This window comes from Chiloscyllium plagiosum, unplaced genomic scaffold, assembly GCF_037043375.1.
Source record: "Chiloscyllium plagiosum isolate Xiang-an unplaced genomic scaffold, Cpla_swu_hap1 HiC_scaffold_2, whole genome shotgun sequence".
NCBI lineage: Eukaryota > Metazoa > Chordata > Chondrichthyes > Orectolobiformes > Hemiscylliidae > Chiloscyllium > Chiloscyllium plagiosum.
In genome coordinates this window covers 158,037,357-158,050,033 of record NW_028270140.1, presented here as the reverse complement: position 1 = coordinate 158,050,033, position 12,677 = coordinate 158,037,357, and the positions used below count along the sequence as shown (strand labels likewise).

Below are 12,677 nucleotides of genomic sequence, written 5' to 3'. Positions count from 1 at the left end.
ATGCTGTTTGACAATCAAGTAATCCTGTTTGGTGGCATCACCAGGCTGACACCTCATCTTCAGGTCTGCCCGGTGCTGCCCTCCTGCACTCTCCACTGAACCAGGGGTGATCCCGTGGTTTGATGGTAATGGCTGAGTGGGGGATATGCTGAGCCATGAGGTTACAGATTGTGCTGGAGTGCGGTTCTGCTGCTGTAGATGGCTCACAGTGCCTCAGGGATGCCCAGCCTTGAGTTGCTGGATCGGTTTGAAGTCTGTCCCGTTTAGCACAGTGACAGTGCCACACAGCATGGTGGGGGATATTCTCAATGTGAAGGTGGGACTTTGTCTCCACAAGGACTGTGCAGTGGTCACTCTGACCGATGCTGTCATGGACAGATACATCTGCAGCTGGCAGTTTGGTGAGGATGGGGTCAGGTATGTGTTTCCCTCTTGTTGGCTCCCTCACCACCTTCCCCAGACCCAGTCTAGCAGCGATGTCCTTTAGAACCCGACCAGCTCGCTCAGTAATACTGATACGGAGCCACACTTGGTGGTGAGCATTGCAATCCCCCACCCAGAGGGCATTCTGTGTCCTCCCCACCCTCAGTGCTTCCTCTAAGTGTTGTTCATGGTTGATCAGCTGAGGGAGGATGGTCTGTGGTAATCAGCAGGAGGTTTCCTTGTCCATGTTTAACCTGAAGCCATGAGACTTCACGGGGTCCGGAGTCAGTGTTGAGGCCTCCCAGGGTAACTCCCTCCTGACTGTATCCCACTGTGCCACCCCCTCTCTGCTGGGTCTGTCCTGCCTGTGGGACGGGACATACCCAGGGACAGTGATGGTGGGGCCTGGGACACTGTCTGTAAGGTGTGACTCTGCGAGTGTGACTGTGTCAGGCTGGTGCTTGGTGAGACTGTGAGACAGCTCTCCCAATGTTGGCACCAGCCCCCAGGAGGACCCTGCAGGGCTGACAGGGCTGTATCTGCCGCTGTCTTTTCCTGTGCCATTTCTGCGGAATTCTCTGTCACTGAGAGCATTCCAGGCCAACACCTGGAGTGGTTTTGAGAAGGGGTTTGATACAGTTTTGAAGGGTATGGGGAGAAAGTTGAACAGGGCACTGGGCTCGATGATCAGCCATGATTGTGCTGAATGGTGGCGCAGGCTTGAAGGGCTGAAAGGCCTCCTGCTGCTCCTATTCTCTGTTTCTCTCTGTGTCAATGACTCAATGTTAGACTTGCTCAGGCAGGACTCCCTGCCTCCAGCCCAGTGTGAGAGCAGTGGAAGGGGGTGGAGCTAGTCTAACATGAACATTAACCCAGTCCGAACCTTCTGCAACAGAATCGGGGGGGACAGGAAGGAAGCTGTGTCGGGCAGTGAGAGGTGGAGTCTGATTCATCCACGGTTTTAAAAGGAATTTGGTCAGTATCTAAGGAGAACATTGTGACAATGATGTTGGAGGGCAGCAGGGGGCAGGTGTGAAAAGCTATCTTACTCTTGGAGACAACTGTCAGGGATGTGATGGGCTGAATGGCCTCTTCCTGTGTTCAATGGCGATCACAGTTACTGACCTTTCCTTGTCATCCCGAGCGTTTATAAACTAAACTCCAGTTGCAGTGGGAGTTCCTCCTCATGGGAATTGGGTTTCAGGTTGTCCCAGGGATGGGTTTGTCAGTCAGGGGTCGGATTGTAAACTGTGAGGGGGGGGGGGGTGCAGTGTGGAACTCCCAAAGGACACTGACAAGTTGGTGGAGGGGGTGGGTAGGTGGCAGATGAGGGTCTATACAGAGAAGTGTGAGGTGATGCTCTCTGGTTGGAAGAACACTGAAAGACAATATAAAAAAGGGGGTACAATTCTAAAGGGGGGGCAGGGGCAGGGGGAGCTGGGTGTGTATGTGCACAGATCATTGAAGGGGGCAGGACAGATGGAGACAGCAGGGAATAAATCACATAGTGTCCTCAGCTTTATTAATAGGGGCAGAGAGTACAAGAGCGAGGAGGTGATGGGGAACTTGTACAAGACCCTGTCTGACCCTGTATGAGTTAAAGTGATGCACACATGTTGTGGGGTGGGGTGGTGGGGATGGTGATGAGGAATTGCTCTGCTGTCCAGTCGGTCTCTCTGAGTGCCCCCTGAGCATGCTGTCTGTCCACCCGGTCTCTCTGAGTGCCCCCTGAGCGTGCTGTCTGTCCAGTCGGTCTCTCTGAGTGCCCCCTGAGCGTGCTGTCTGTCCACTCGGTCTCTCTGAGTGCCCCCTGAGCGTGCTGTCTGTCCACCCGGTCTCTCTGAGTGCCCCCTGAGCGTGCTGTCTGTCCACTCGGACTCTCTGAGTGCCCCCTGAGCATGCTGTCTGTCCACTCGGACTCTCTGAGTGCCCCCTGAGCGTGCTGTCTGTCCACCTGGTCTCTCTGAGTGCCCCCTGAGTGTGCTGTCTGTCCACTCGGACTCTCTGAGTGCCCCCTGAGCGTGCTGTCTGTCCACCCGGTCTCTCTGACTGCCCCCTTAGCGTGCTGTCCGCCCACTCGGTCTCTGTGAGTGCCCCCTGAGCGTGCTGTCTGTCCACTCGGACTCTCTGAGTGCCCCCTGAGCGTGCTGTCTGTCCACTCGGTCTCTGTGAGTGCCCCCTGAGCGTGCTGTCCGCCCACTCGGACTCTCTGAGTGCCCCCTGAACGTGCTGTCTGTCCACCCGGACTCTCTGAGTGCCCCCTGAGCGTGCTGTCTGTCCACTCGGTCTCTCTGAGTGCCCCCTGAGCGTGCTGTCTGTCCACTCGGACTCTCTGAGTGCCCCCTGAGCATGCTGTCTGTCCACCCGGTCTCTCTGAGTGCCCCCTGAGCATGCTGTCTGTCCACTCGGTCTCTCTGAGTGCCCCCTGAGCGTGCTGTCTGTCCACTCGGACTCTCTGAGTGCCCCCTGAGCGTGCTGTCTGTCCACCCGGTCTCTCTGAGTGCCCCCTGAGCGTGCTGTCTGTCCACTCGGACTCTCTGAGTGCCCCCTGAGCGTGCTGTCTGTCCACCCGGACTCTGTGAGTGCCCCCTGAGCATGCTGTCTGTCCACCCGGTCTCTCTGAGTGCCCCCTGAGCGTGCTGTCTGTCCACCCGGACTCTCTGAGTGCCCCTGAGCGTGCTGTCTGTCCACCCGGTCTCTCTGAGTGCCCCCTGAGCGTGCTGTCTGTCCACCCGGTCTCTCTGAGTGCCCCCTGAGCGTGCTGTCTGTCCACTCGGACTCTCTGAGTGCCCCCTGAGCGTGCTGTCTGTCCACCCGGACTCTGTGAGTGCCCCCTGAGCATGCTGTCTGTCCACCCGGTCTCTCTGAGTGCCCCCTGAGCGTGCTGTCTGTCCACCCGGACTCTCTGAGTGCCCCTGAGCGTGCTGTCTGTCCACCCGGTCTCTCTGAGTGCCCCCTGAGCGTGCTGTCTGTCCACCCGGTCTCTCTGAGTGCCCCCTGAGCGTGCTGTCTGTCCACTCGGTCTCTGTGAGTGCCCCCTGAGCGTGCTGTCTGTCCACTCGGTCTCTCTGAGTGCCCCCTGAGCGTGCTGTCTGTCCACCCGGACTCTCTGAGTGCCCCCTGAGCGTGCTGTCTGTCCACTCAGTCTCTCTGAGTGCCCCCTGAGCGTGCTGTCTGTCCACTCGGTCTCTGTGAGTGCCCCCTGAGCGTGCTGTCTGTCCACTCAGTCTCTCTGAGTGCCCCTGAGCGTGCTGTCTGTCCACTCGGTCTCTGTGAGTGCCCCCTGAGCATGCTGTCTGTCCACTCGGTCTCTGTGAGTGCCCCCTGAGCGTGCTGTCTGTCCACTCAGTCTCTCTGAGTGCCCCCTGAGCGTGCTGTCTGTCCACTCGGTCTCTGTGAGTGCCCCCTGAGCGTGCTGTCTGTCCACCCGGTCTCTCTGAGTGCCCCCTGAGCGTGCTGTCTGTCCACCCGGACTCTCTGAGTGCCCCCTGAGCGTGCTGTCTGTCCACCCGGTCTCTCTGAGTGCCCCCTGAGCGTGCTGTCTGTCCACCCGGACTCTCTGAGTGCCCCCTGAGCGTGCTGTCTGTCCACTCAGTCTCTCTGAGTGCCCCCTGAGCGTGCTGTCTGTCCACTCGGTCTCTGTGAGTGCCCCCTGAGCGTGCTGTCTGTCCACCCGGACTCTCTGAGTGCCCCCTGAGCGTGCTGTCTGTCCACCCGGTCTCTCTGAGTGCCCCCTGAGCGTGCTGTCTGTCCACCCGGTCTCTGTGAGTGCCCCCTGAGCGTGCTGTCTGTCCACTCGGTCTCTCTGAGTGCCCCCTGAGCGTGCTGTCTGTCCACCCGGTCTCTCTGAGTGCCCCCTGAGCGTGCTGTCTGTCCACCCGGTCTCTCTGAGTGCCCCCTGAGCGTGCTGTCTGTCCACCCGGTCTCTCTGAGTGCCCCCTGAGCGTGCTGTCTGTCCACTCGGTCTCTCTGAGTGCCCCCTGAGCGTGCTGTCTGTCCACCCGGTCTCTCTGAGTGCCCCCTGAGCGTGCTGTCTGTCCACTCGGTCTCTCTGAGTGCCCCCTGAGCGTGCTGTCTGTCCACCCGGTCTCTCTGAGTGCCCCCTGAGCGTGCTGTCTGTCCACCCGGACTCTCTGAGTGCCCCCTGAGCGTGCTGATTGCTGTGTGTTTGCTCGGTGCAGGCTCCCATGACTCGTTCAGCTTCTACATTGATGAATCGTCCCCGGTGGGCCCCGAGCAGACAGACACGGTGCAGAACTTTGTCTCCGTCTTCGGGGCAGTGGCTAAGAAGCTGATGAGGAGATGGCTGGCGACCCAGAGCATGAATTTCAGGAACCAGCTGCAGGCTGGCATTCGCTACTTTGACCTGCGTATCTCCACCAAGCCCAGGGACCCTGACAACCAGCTCTACTTTGCCCATGGGTTATTCAGTGCCACCGTGAGGGAGGGTCTGGAACAGATCAACGCCTTCCTGTTGGAGCAGCCGCGGGAAGCTGTCATTCTTGATTTCAACCACTTCTACGGAATGCAGAAATGCCACCATGAGACTCTGATCGGGATGCTGAGGGAATGCTTCCAGGAGCGGCTCTCTCCCGTTATCTTTGCCCAGGAGGTCAGCCTTCAGTATCTCTGGGAGAAGGGATACCAGGTGCTGGTGTTCTACCACAACCCTGTGGCTCTGGAGGTCACCTTCCTGTGGCCTGGTCAGATGATGCCGTCCCCTTCCCCGAACACCACTGACCCCGAGAAACTGATCCAGTTTGTTCAGGCCTCCATCGCTGACCGCCGCAGTAAGGGCACCTTCTTTGTCTCACAGCTGGTCCTCACCCCCAAGGCCAGCACCGTGATGAAAGGGGTGGCCAGTGGCCTGAGGGAGACCATCACCGAACGGTAAGACCACCCCCCCCCCTCCCGACCCCACCATCCGCCATCAACACAGGAGCTCGGGCTGGGGGTGGGGGGGGATAGACACACAGGGCGAGCGCCAAGGCTGGGGAGAACCTGTGCCCATTTCCAGTGAGAGATGATGTCCAAAGCACACCTGATGGGTCAACAGATTAGAGGGAGAGGGGGAGAAGGGGGGGATTGAGGGACAGGGGGAGAAGGGGGGATTGAGGGAGAGGGGAGAAGGGGGGATTGAGGGACACGGGGAGAAGGGGAGGATTGAGGGACACGGGGAGAAGGGGGGGATTGAGGGACGGGGGGAGAAGGGGAAGATTGAGGGACGGGGGGAGAAGGGGAAGATTGAGGGACGGGGGGAGAAGGGGAGGATTGAGGGACAGGGGGAGAAGGGGGGGATTGAGGGACGGGGGGAGAAGGGGGGGATTGAGGGACGGGGGAGAAGGGGGGGATTGAGGGACGGGGGAGAAGGGGGGGATTGAGGGACAGGGGGAGAAGGGGGGATTGAGGGACAGGGGGAGAAGGGGGGATTGAGGGACAGGGGGAGAAGGGGGGATTGAGGGACAGGGGGAGAAGGAGAGGATTGAGGGACGGGGGAGAAGGGGGGGATTGTGGGACAGGGGGAGAAGGGCGGGATTGAGGGACGGGGGAGGAGGGGGGGATTGAGGGACAGGGGGAGAAGGGGGGGATTGAGGGACGGGGGAGGGGGGGGTATTGAGGGACAGGGGGAGAAGGGGGAGATTGAGGGACGGGGGAGGGGGGGGATTGAGGGACGGGGGAGGAGGGGGGGATTGAGGGACAGGGGGAGGAGGGCGGGATTGAGGGACGGGGGAGGAGGGGGGGATTGAGGGACGGGGAGAACGGGGGGATTGAGGGACGGGGGAGAAGGGGGGGATTGAGGGACGGGGGAGAAGGGGGGGATTGAGGGACGGGGGAGGAGGGGGGGATTGAGGGACGGGGAGAAGGGGGGGATTGAGGGACGGGGGAGGAGGGGGGGATTGAGGGACAGGGGAGGAGGGGGGGATTGAGGGACGGGGAGAACGGGGGGATTGAGGGACAGGGGGAGAAGGGCGGGATTGAGGGACGGGGGAGAAGGGGGGGATTGAGGGACGGGGGAGAAGGGGGGGATTGAGGGACGGGGGGAGAAGGGCGGGATTGAGGGACGGGGGAGAAGGGGGGGATTTAGGGACGGGGGAGAAGGGCGGGATTGAGGGACGGGGGAGAAGGGGGGGATTGAGGGACGGGGGAGAAGGGGGGATTGAGGGACGGGGGAGAAGGGGGGGATTGAGGGACGGGGGAGAAGGGGGGGATTGAGGGACGGGGGAGAAGGGGGGGATTTAGGGACAGGTGGACAAGTGGGGTATTGAGGGACAGGGGGAAAACGTGGGGATTGAGGGACACGGGGAGAAGGGGGGGATTGAGGGACAGGGGGAGAAGGGGGGATTTGAGGGACACGGCGGGGGAAAGGTGGGGATTGAGGGACACGGGGAGAAGGGGGGGATTGAGGGACACGGGGAGAATCGGGGGTTTGTGGGACAGGGAGAGAAGGGGGGAGATTGAGGGAGAGGGGGAGAAAGGGGGGGATTGAGGGACAGAGGGAGTAGGGGGGGATTGAAGGACGGGGAGAAGGGGGGGATTGAGGGACAGGGGGAGAAGGGGGGGATTGAGGGACACGGGGAGAAGGGGGGATTGAGGGACATGGGGAGAAGGGGGGGATTGAGGGACAGGGGGAGAAGGGGGGGATTGAGGGACGGGGGGAGAAGGGGTAGATTGAGGGACACGGGGAGAAGGGGGGATTGAGGGACATGGGGAGAAGGGGGGGATTGAGGGACGGGGGGAGAAGGGGGGGATTGAGGGACACGGGGAGAAGGGGGGATTGAGGGACGGGGGAGGAGGGGGGGATTGAGGGACAGGGGGAGAAGGGGGGGATTGAGGGACACGGGGAAAAGGGGGGATTGAGGGACGGGGAGAACGGGGGGATTGAGGGACAGGGGGAGAAGGGCGGGATTGAGGGACGGGGGAGAAGGGGGGGATTGAGGGACGGGGGAGAAGGGGGGGATTTAGGGACAGGTGGACAAGTGGGGTATTGAGGGACAGGGGGAAAACGTGGGGATTGAGGGACACGGGGAGAAGGGGGGGATTGAGGGACACGGGGAGAAGGGGGGATTTGAGGGACACGGCGGGGGAAAGGTGGGGATTGAGGGACACGGGGAGAATCGGGGGTTTGTGGGACAGGGAGAGAAGGGGGGAGATTGAGGGAGAGGGGGAGAATGGGGGGGATTGAGGGACGGGGGAGAAGGGGGGGATTGAGGGACGGGGAGAAGGGGGGGATTGAGGGACAGGGGGAGAAGGGGGGGATTGAGGGACACGGGGAGAATCGGGGGTTTGTGGGACAGGGAGAGAAGGGGGGAGATTGAGGGAGAGGGGGAGAATGGGGGGGATTGAGGGACGGGGGAGAAGGGGGGGATTGAGGGACGGGGAGAAGGGGGGGATTGAGGGACAGGGGGAGAAGGGGGGATTGAGGGACACGGGGAGAAGGGGAGGATTGAGGGACAGGGGGAGAATGGGGGGGATTGAGGGACGGGGGAGAAGGGGGGGATTGAGGGACGGGGAGAAGGGGGGGATTGAGGGACAGGGGGAGAAGGGGGGATTGAGGGACGGGGGAGAAGGGGGGGATTGAGGGACAGGGGGAGAATGGGGGGGATTGAGGGACGGGGGAGAAGGGGGGGATTGAGGGACGGGGAGAAGGGGGGGATTGAGGGACAGGGGGAGAAGGGGGGATTGAGGGACACGGGGAGAAGGGGAGGATTGAGGGACAGGGGGAGAAGGGGTAGATTGAGGGACGGGGGAGAAGGGGGGGGATTGAGGGACGGGGGAGCAGGGGTATATTGAGGGACGGGGGAGAAGGGGGGGGGATTGAGGGACAGGGGGAGAAGGGCGGGATTGAGGGACAGGGGGAGAAGGGAGATTGAGGGACAGAGGGAGTAGGGGGGGATTGAGGGACGGGGAGAACGGGGGGATTGAGGGACATGGGGAGAATGGGGGGATTGAGGAACACGGGGAGAAGCGGGGATTGAGGGACACAGGGAGAAGGGGGGATTGAGGGACAGGGGGAGAAAGGGGGGGATTGAGGGACACGGGGAGAAGGGGGGGATTGAGGGACACGGGGAGAAGGGGGGATTGAGGGACAGGGGGACAAGTGGGGTATTGAGGGACAGGGGGAAAACGTGGGGATTGAGGGACATGGGGAGAATGGGGGGATTGAGGAACACGGGGAGAAGCGGGGATTGAGGGACACAGGGAGAAGGGGGGATTGAGGGACAGGGGGAGAAAGGGGGGGATTGAGGGACACGGGGAGAAGGGGGGGATTGAGGGACACGGGGAGAAGGGGGGATTGAGGGACAGGGGGAGAAAGGGGGGGATTGAGGAACACGGGGAGAAGGGGGGATTTGAGGGACACGGCGGGGGAAACGGGGGGATTGAGGGACACGGGGAGAAGGGGGGGATTGAGGGACACGGGGAGAATCGGGGGTTTGTGGGACAGGGGGAGAAGGGGGGAGATTGAGGGAGAGGGGGAGAAAGGGGGGGATTGAGGGACAGAGGGAGTAGGGGGGGATTGAGGGACGGGGAGAAGGGGGGGATTGAGGGACACGGGGAGAAGGGGGGATTGAGGGACATGGGGAGAAGGGGGGGATTGAGGGACAGGGGGAGGAGGTGGGATTGCGGGACAAGGTGAGAAGGGGGGGATTGAGGGACACGGGGAGAAGGGGGGATTGAGGGACACGGGGAGAAGGGGGGATTGAGGGACACGGGGAGAAGGGGGGATTGAGGGACACGGGGAGAAAGGGGGGATTGAGGGACACGGGGAGAAGGGGGGGATTGCGGGACAAGGTGAGAAGGGGGGGATTGAGGGACACGGGGAGAAGGGGGGATTGAGGGACACGGGGAGAAGGGGGGATTGAGGGACACGGGGAGAAGGGGAGATTGAGGGACACGGGGAGAAGGGGAGATTGAGGGACAGGGGGAGAAAGGGGGGATTGAGGGACAGAGGGAGCAGGGGGATTGCGGGACAAGGTGAGAAGGGGGGGATTGAGGGACACGGGGAGAAGGGGGGATTGAGGGACACGGGGAGAAGGGGGGATTGAGGGACACGGGGAGAAGGGGGGATTGAGGGACATGGGGGAGAAAGGTGGGGATTGAGGGACGGGGGAGAAGGGGGGGGGATTGTGGGACAGGGGGAGAAGGGGGGGATTGTGGGACAGGGGGAGAAAGGGGGGGATTGTGGGACAGGGGGAGAAGGGGGGGATTGTGGGACAGGGGGAAAAAGGGGGGATTGTGGGACAGGGGGAGAAGGGGGGATTGTGGGACAGGGGAAGAAAGGGGGGGATTGTGGGACAGGGGGAGAAGGGGGGCATTGAGGGACATGGGGGAGAATGGGGGGATTGAGGGACACGGGGAGAAGGGGGGATTGAGTGACAGGGGGAGGGGGGGGATTGAGGGACATGGGGAGAAGGGGGGGATTGAGGGACGGGGGAGAAAGGTGGGCATTGAGGGACACGGGGAGGAGGGGGGATTGAGGGACGGGGGAGAAGGGGGGGATTGAGGGACAGAGGGAGAAGGGGGGATTGAGGGACAGGGGTAAAAGGGGGATTGAGGGACATGGGGAGGATTGAGGGACAGGGGGAAAAGGGGGGATTGAGGAACATGGGGAAAAGGGGGGCATTGAGGGACAGGGGGAGAAGAGGGGGATTGAGGGACAGAGGGAGAAGAGGGGGATTGAGGGACAGGGGAGAAGGGGGGATTGAGGGACACGGGGAGGAGGGGGGATTGAGGGACGGGGGAGAAGGGGGGGATTGAGGGACGGGGGAGAAGGGGGGATTGAGGGACACGGGGAGAAGGGGGGATTGCGGGACAGGGGGAGAAGGGGGATTGAGGGGCAGAGGGAGAATGGGGGGGATTGAGGGACAGGGGGGGATTGAGGGACGGGGGAGAAGGGGGGGATTGAGGGACAGAGGGAGAAGGGGGGATTGAGGGACACGGGGAGAAGGGGGGATTACGGGACAGGGGGAGAAGGGGGATTGAGGGGCAGAGGGAGAATGGGGGGGATTGAGGGACAGGGGGAGATTGAGGGACAGGGGGAGAAGGGGGGCATTGAGGGACATGGGGAGGATTGAGGGACAGGGGGAGAATGTTGGGATTGAGGGACAGGCGAGAAGGGGGGGATTGGGGGACACGGGGAGAAGGGGAGATTGAGGGACAGGGGGAGAAAGGGGGGATTGAGGGACAGAGGGAGCAGGGGGATTGCGGGACAAGGTGAGAAGGGGGGGATTGAGGGACACGGGGAGAAGGGGGGATTGAGGGACACGGGGAGAAGGGGAGATTGAGGGACAGAGGGAGAAGAGGGGGATTGAGGGACAGGGGAGAAGGGATTGAGGGACACGGGGAGGAGGGGGGATTGAGGGACGGGGGAGAAGGGGGGGATTGAGGGACGGGGGAGAAGGGGGGGATTGAGGGACACGGGGAGGAGGGGGGATTGAGGGACGGGGGAGAAGGGGGGGATTGAGGGACGGGGGAGAAGGGGGGGATTGAGGGACAGAGGGAGAAGGGGGGATTGAGGGACACGGGGAGAAGGGGGGATTACGGGACAGGGGGAGAAGGGGGATTGAGGGGCAGAGGGAGAATGGGGCGGATTGAGGGACAGGGGGAGATTGAGGGACAGGGGGAGAAGGGGGGCATTGAGGGACATGGGGAGGATTGAGGGACAGGGGGAGAATGTTGGGATTGAGGGACAGGCGAGAAGGGGGGGATTGAGGGACACGGGGAGAAGGGGAGATTGAGGGACAGGGGGAGAAAGGGGGGATTGAGGGTCAGAGGGAGCAGGGGGATTGCGGGACAAGGTGAGAAGGGGGGGATTGAGGGACACGGGGAGAAGGGGGGATTGAGGGACACGGGGAGAAGGGGGGATTGAGGGACAGAGGGAGAAGAGGGGGATTGAGGGACAGGGGAGAAGGGGGGATTGAGGGACGGGGGAGAAGGGGGGGATTGAGGGACAGAGGGAGAAGGGGGGATTGAGGGACACGGGGAGAAGGGGGGATTGCGGGACAGGGGGAGAAGGGGGATTGAGGGGCAGAGGGAGAATGGGGAGGATTGAGGGACAGGGGGAGATTGAGGGACAGGGGGAGAAGGGGGGCATTGAGGGACATGGGGAGGATTGAGGGACAGGGGGAGAATGTTGGGATTGAGGGACAGGCGAGAAGGGGGGGATTGAGGGACACGGGGAGAAGGGGGGGATTGAGGGACAGGGGGAGAAAGGGGGGATTGAGGGACAGAGGGAGCAGGGGGATTGCGGGACAAGGTGAGAAGGGGGGGATTGAGGGACACGGGGAGAAGGGGGGATTGAGGGACACGGGGAGAAGGGGGGATTGAGGGACAGGGGAGAAAGGGGGGATTGAGGGACAGAGGGAGCAGGGGGATTGCGGGACAAGGTGAGAAGGGGGGGATTGAGGGACACGGGGAGAAGGGGGGATTGAGGGACACGGGGAGAAGGGGGGATTGAGGGACATGGGGGAGAAAGGTGGGGATTGAGGGACGGGGGAGAAGGGGGGGATTGTGGGACAGGGGGAGAAGGGCGGGATTGAGGGACGGGGGAGGAGGGGGGGATTGAGGGACAGGGGGAGGGGGGGCGATTGAGGGACAGGGGGAGAAGGGGGGGATTGAGGGACGGGGGAGGGGGGGGGTTTGAGGGACAGGGGGAGGGGGGGGATTGAGGGACAGGGGGAGATGGGGGGGATTGTGGGACAGGGGGAGAAGGGCGGGATTGAGGGACGGGGGAGGAGGGGGGGATTGAGGGACAGGGGGAGGAGGGCGTGATTGAGGGACGGGGGAGGAGGGGGGGATTGAGGGACGGGGAGAACGGGGGGATTGAGGGACGGGGGAGAAGGGGGGGATTGAGGGACGGGGGAGAAGGGGGGGATTGAGGGACGGGGGAGGAGGGGGGGATTGAGGGACGGGGAGAACGGGGGGATTGAGGGACAGGGGGAGAAGGGCGGGATTGAGGGACGGGGGAGAAGGGGGGAATTGAGGGACGGGGGAGAAGGGGGGGATTGAGGGACGGGGGGAGAAGGGCGGGATTGAGGGACGGGGGAGAAGGGGGGGATTGAGGGACGGGGGAGAAGGGGGGATTGAGGGACATGGGGGAGAAAGGTGGGGATTGAGGGACGGGGGAGAAGGGGGGGATTGTGGGACAGGGGGAGAAGGGCGGGATTGAGGGACGGGGGAGGAGGGGGGGATTGAGGGACAGGGGGAGGGGGGGCGATTGAGGGACAGGGGGAGAAGGGGGGGATTGAGGGACGGGG

General features: G+C 62.6%; 2 protein-coding genes across 2 annotated transcripts in view; one reads left to right on the top strand and one right to left on the bottom strand.

Moving 5' to 3' along the window:
- Positions 1–987, bottom strand: part of LOC148152039 (uncharacterized) — a 51,225-nt gene extending 50,238 nt beyond the window's left edge. Inside the window, exon 1 of the mRNA XM_087992894.1 lies at positions 807–987. Within this exon, the coding sequence (XP_087849020.1) occupies positions 807–987 (181 nt within the window). The remainder of the gene's footprint in view (positions 1–806) is intronic.
- plcxd3 (phosphatidylinositol-specific phospholipase C, X domain containing 3) overlaps positions 1–12,677 on the top strand; it is a 165,411-nt gene that overhangs the window by 105,758 nt on the left and 46,976 nt on the right. The window contains exon 2 of the mRNA XM_087993866.1: positions 4,605–5,313. Within this exon, the coding sequence (XP_087849992.1) occupies positions 4,605–5,313 (709 nt within the window). The remainder of the gene's footprint in view (positions 1–4,604; positions 5,314–12,677) is intronic.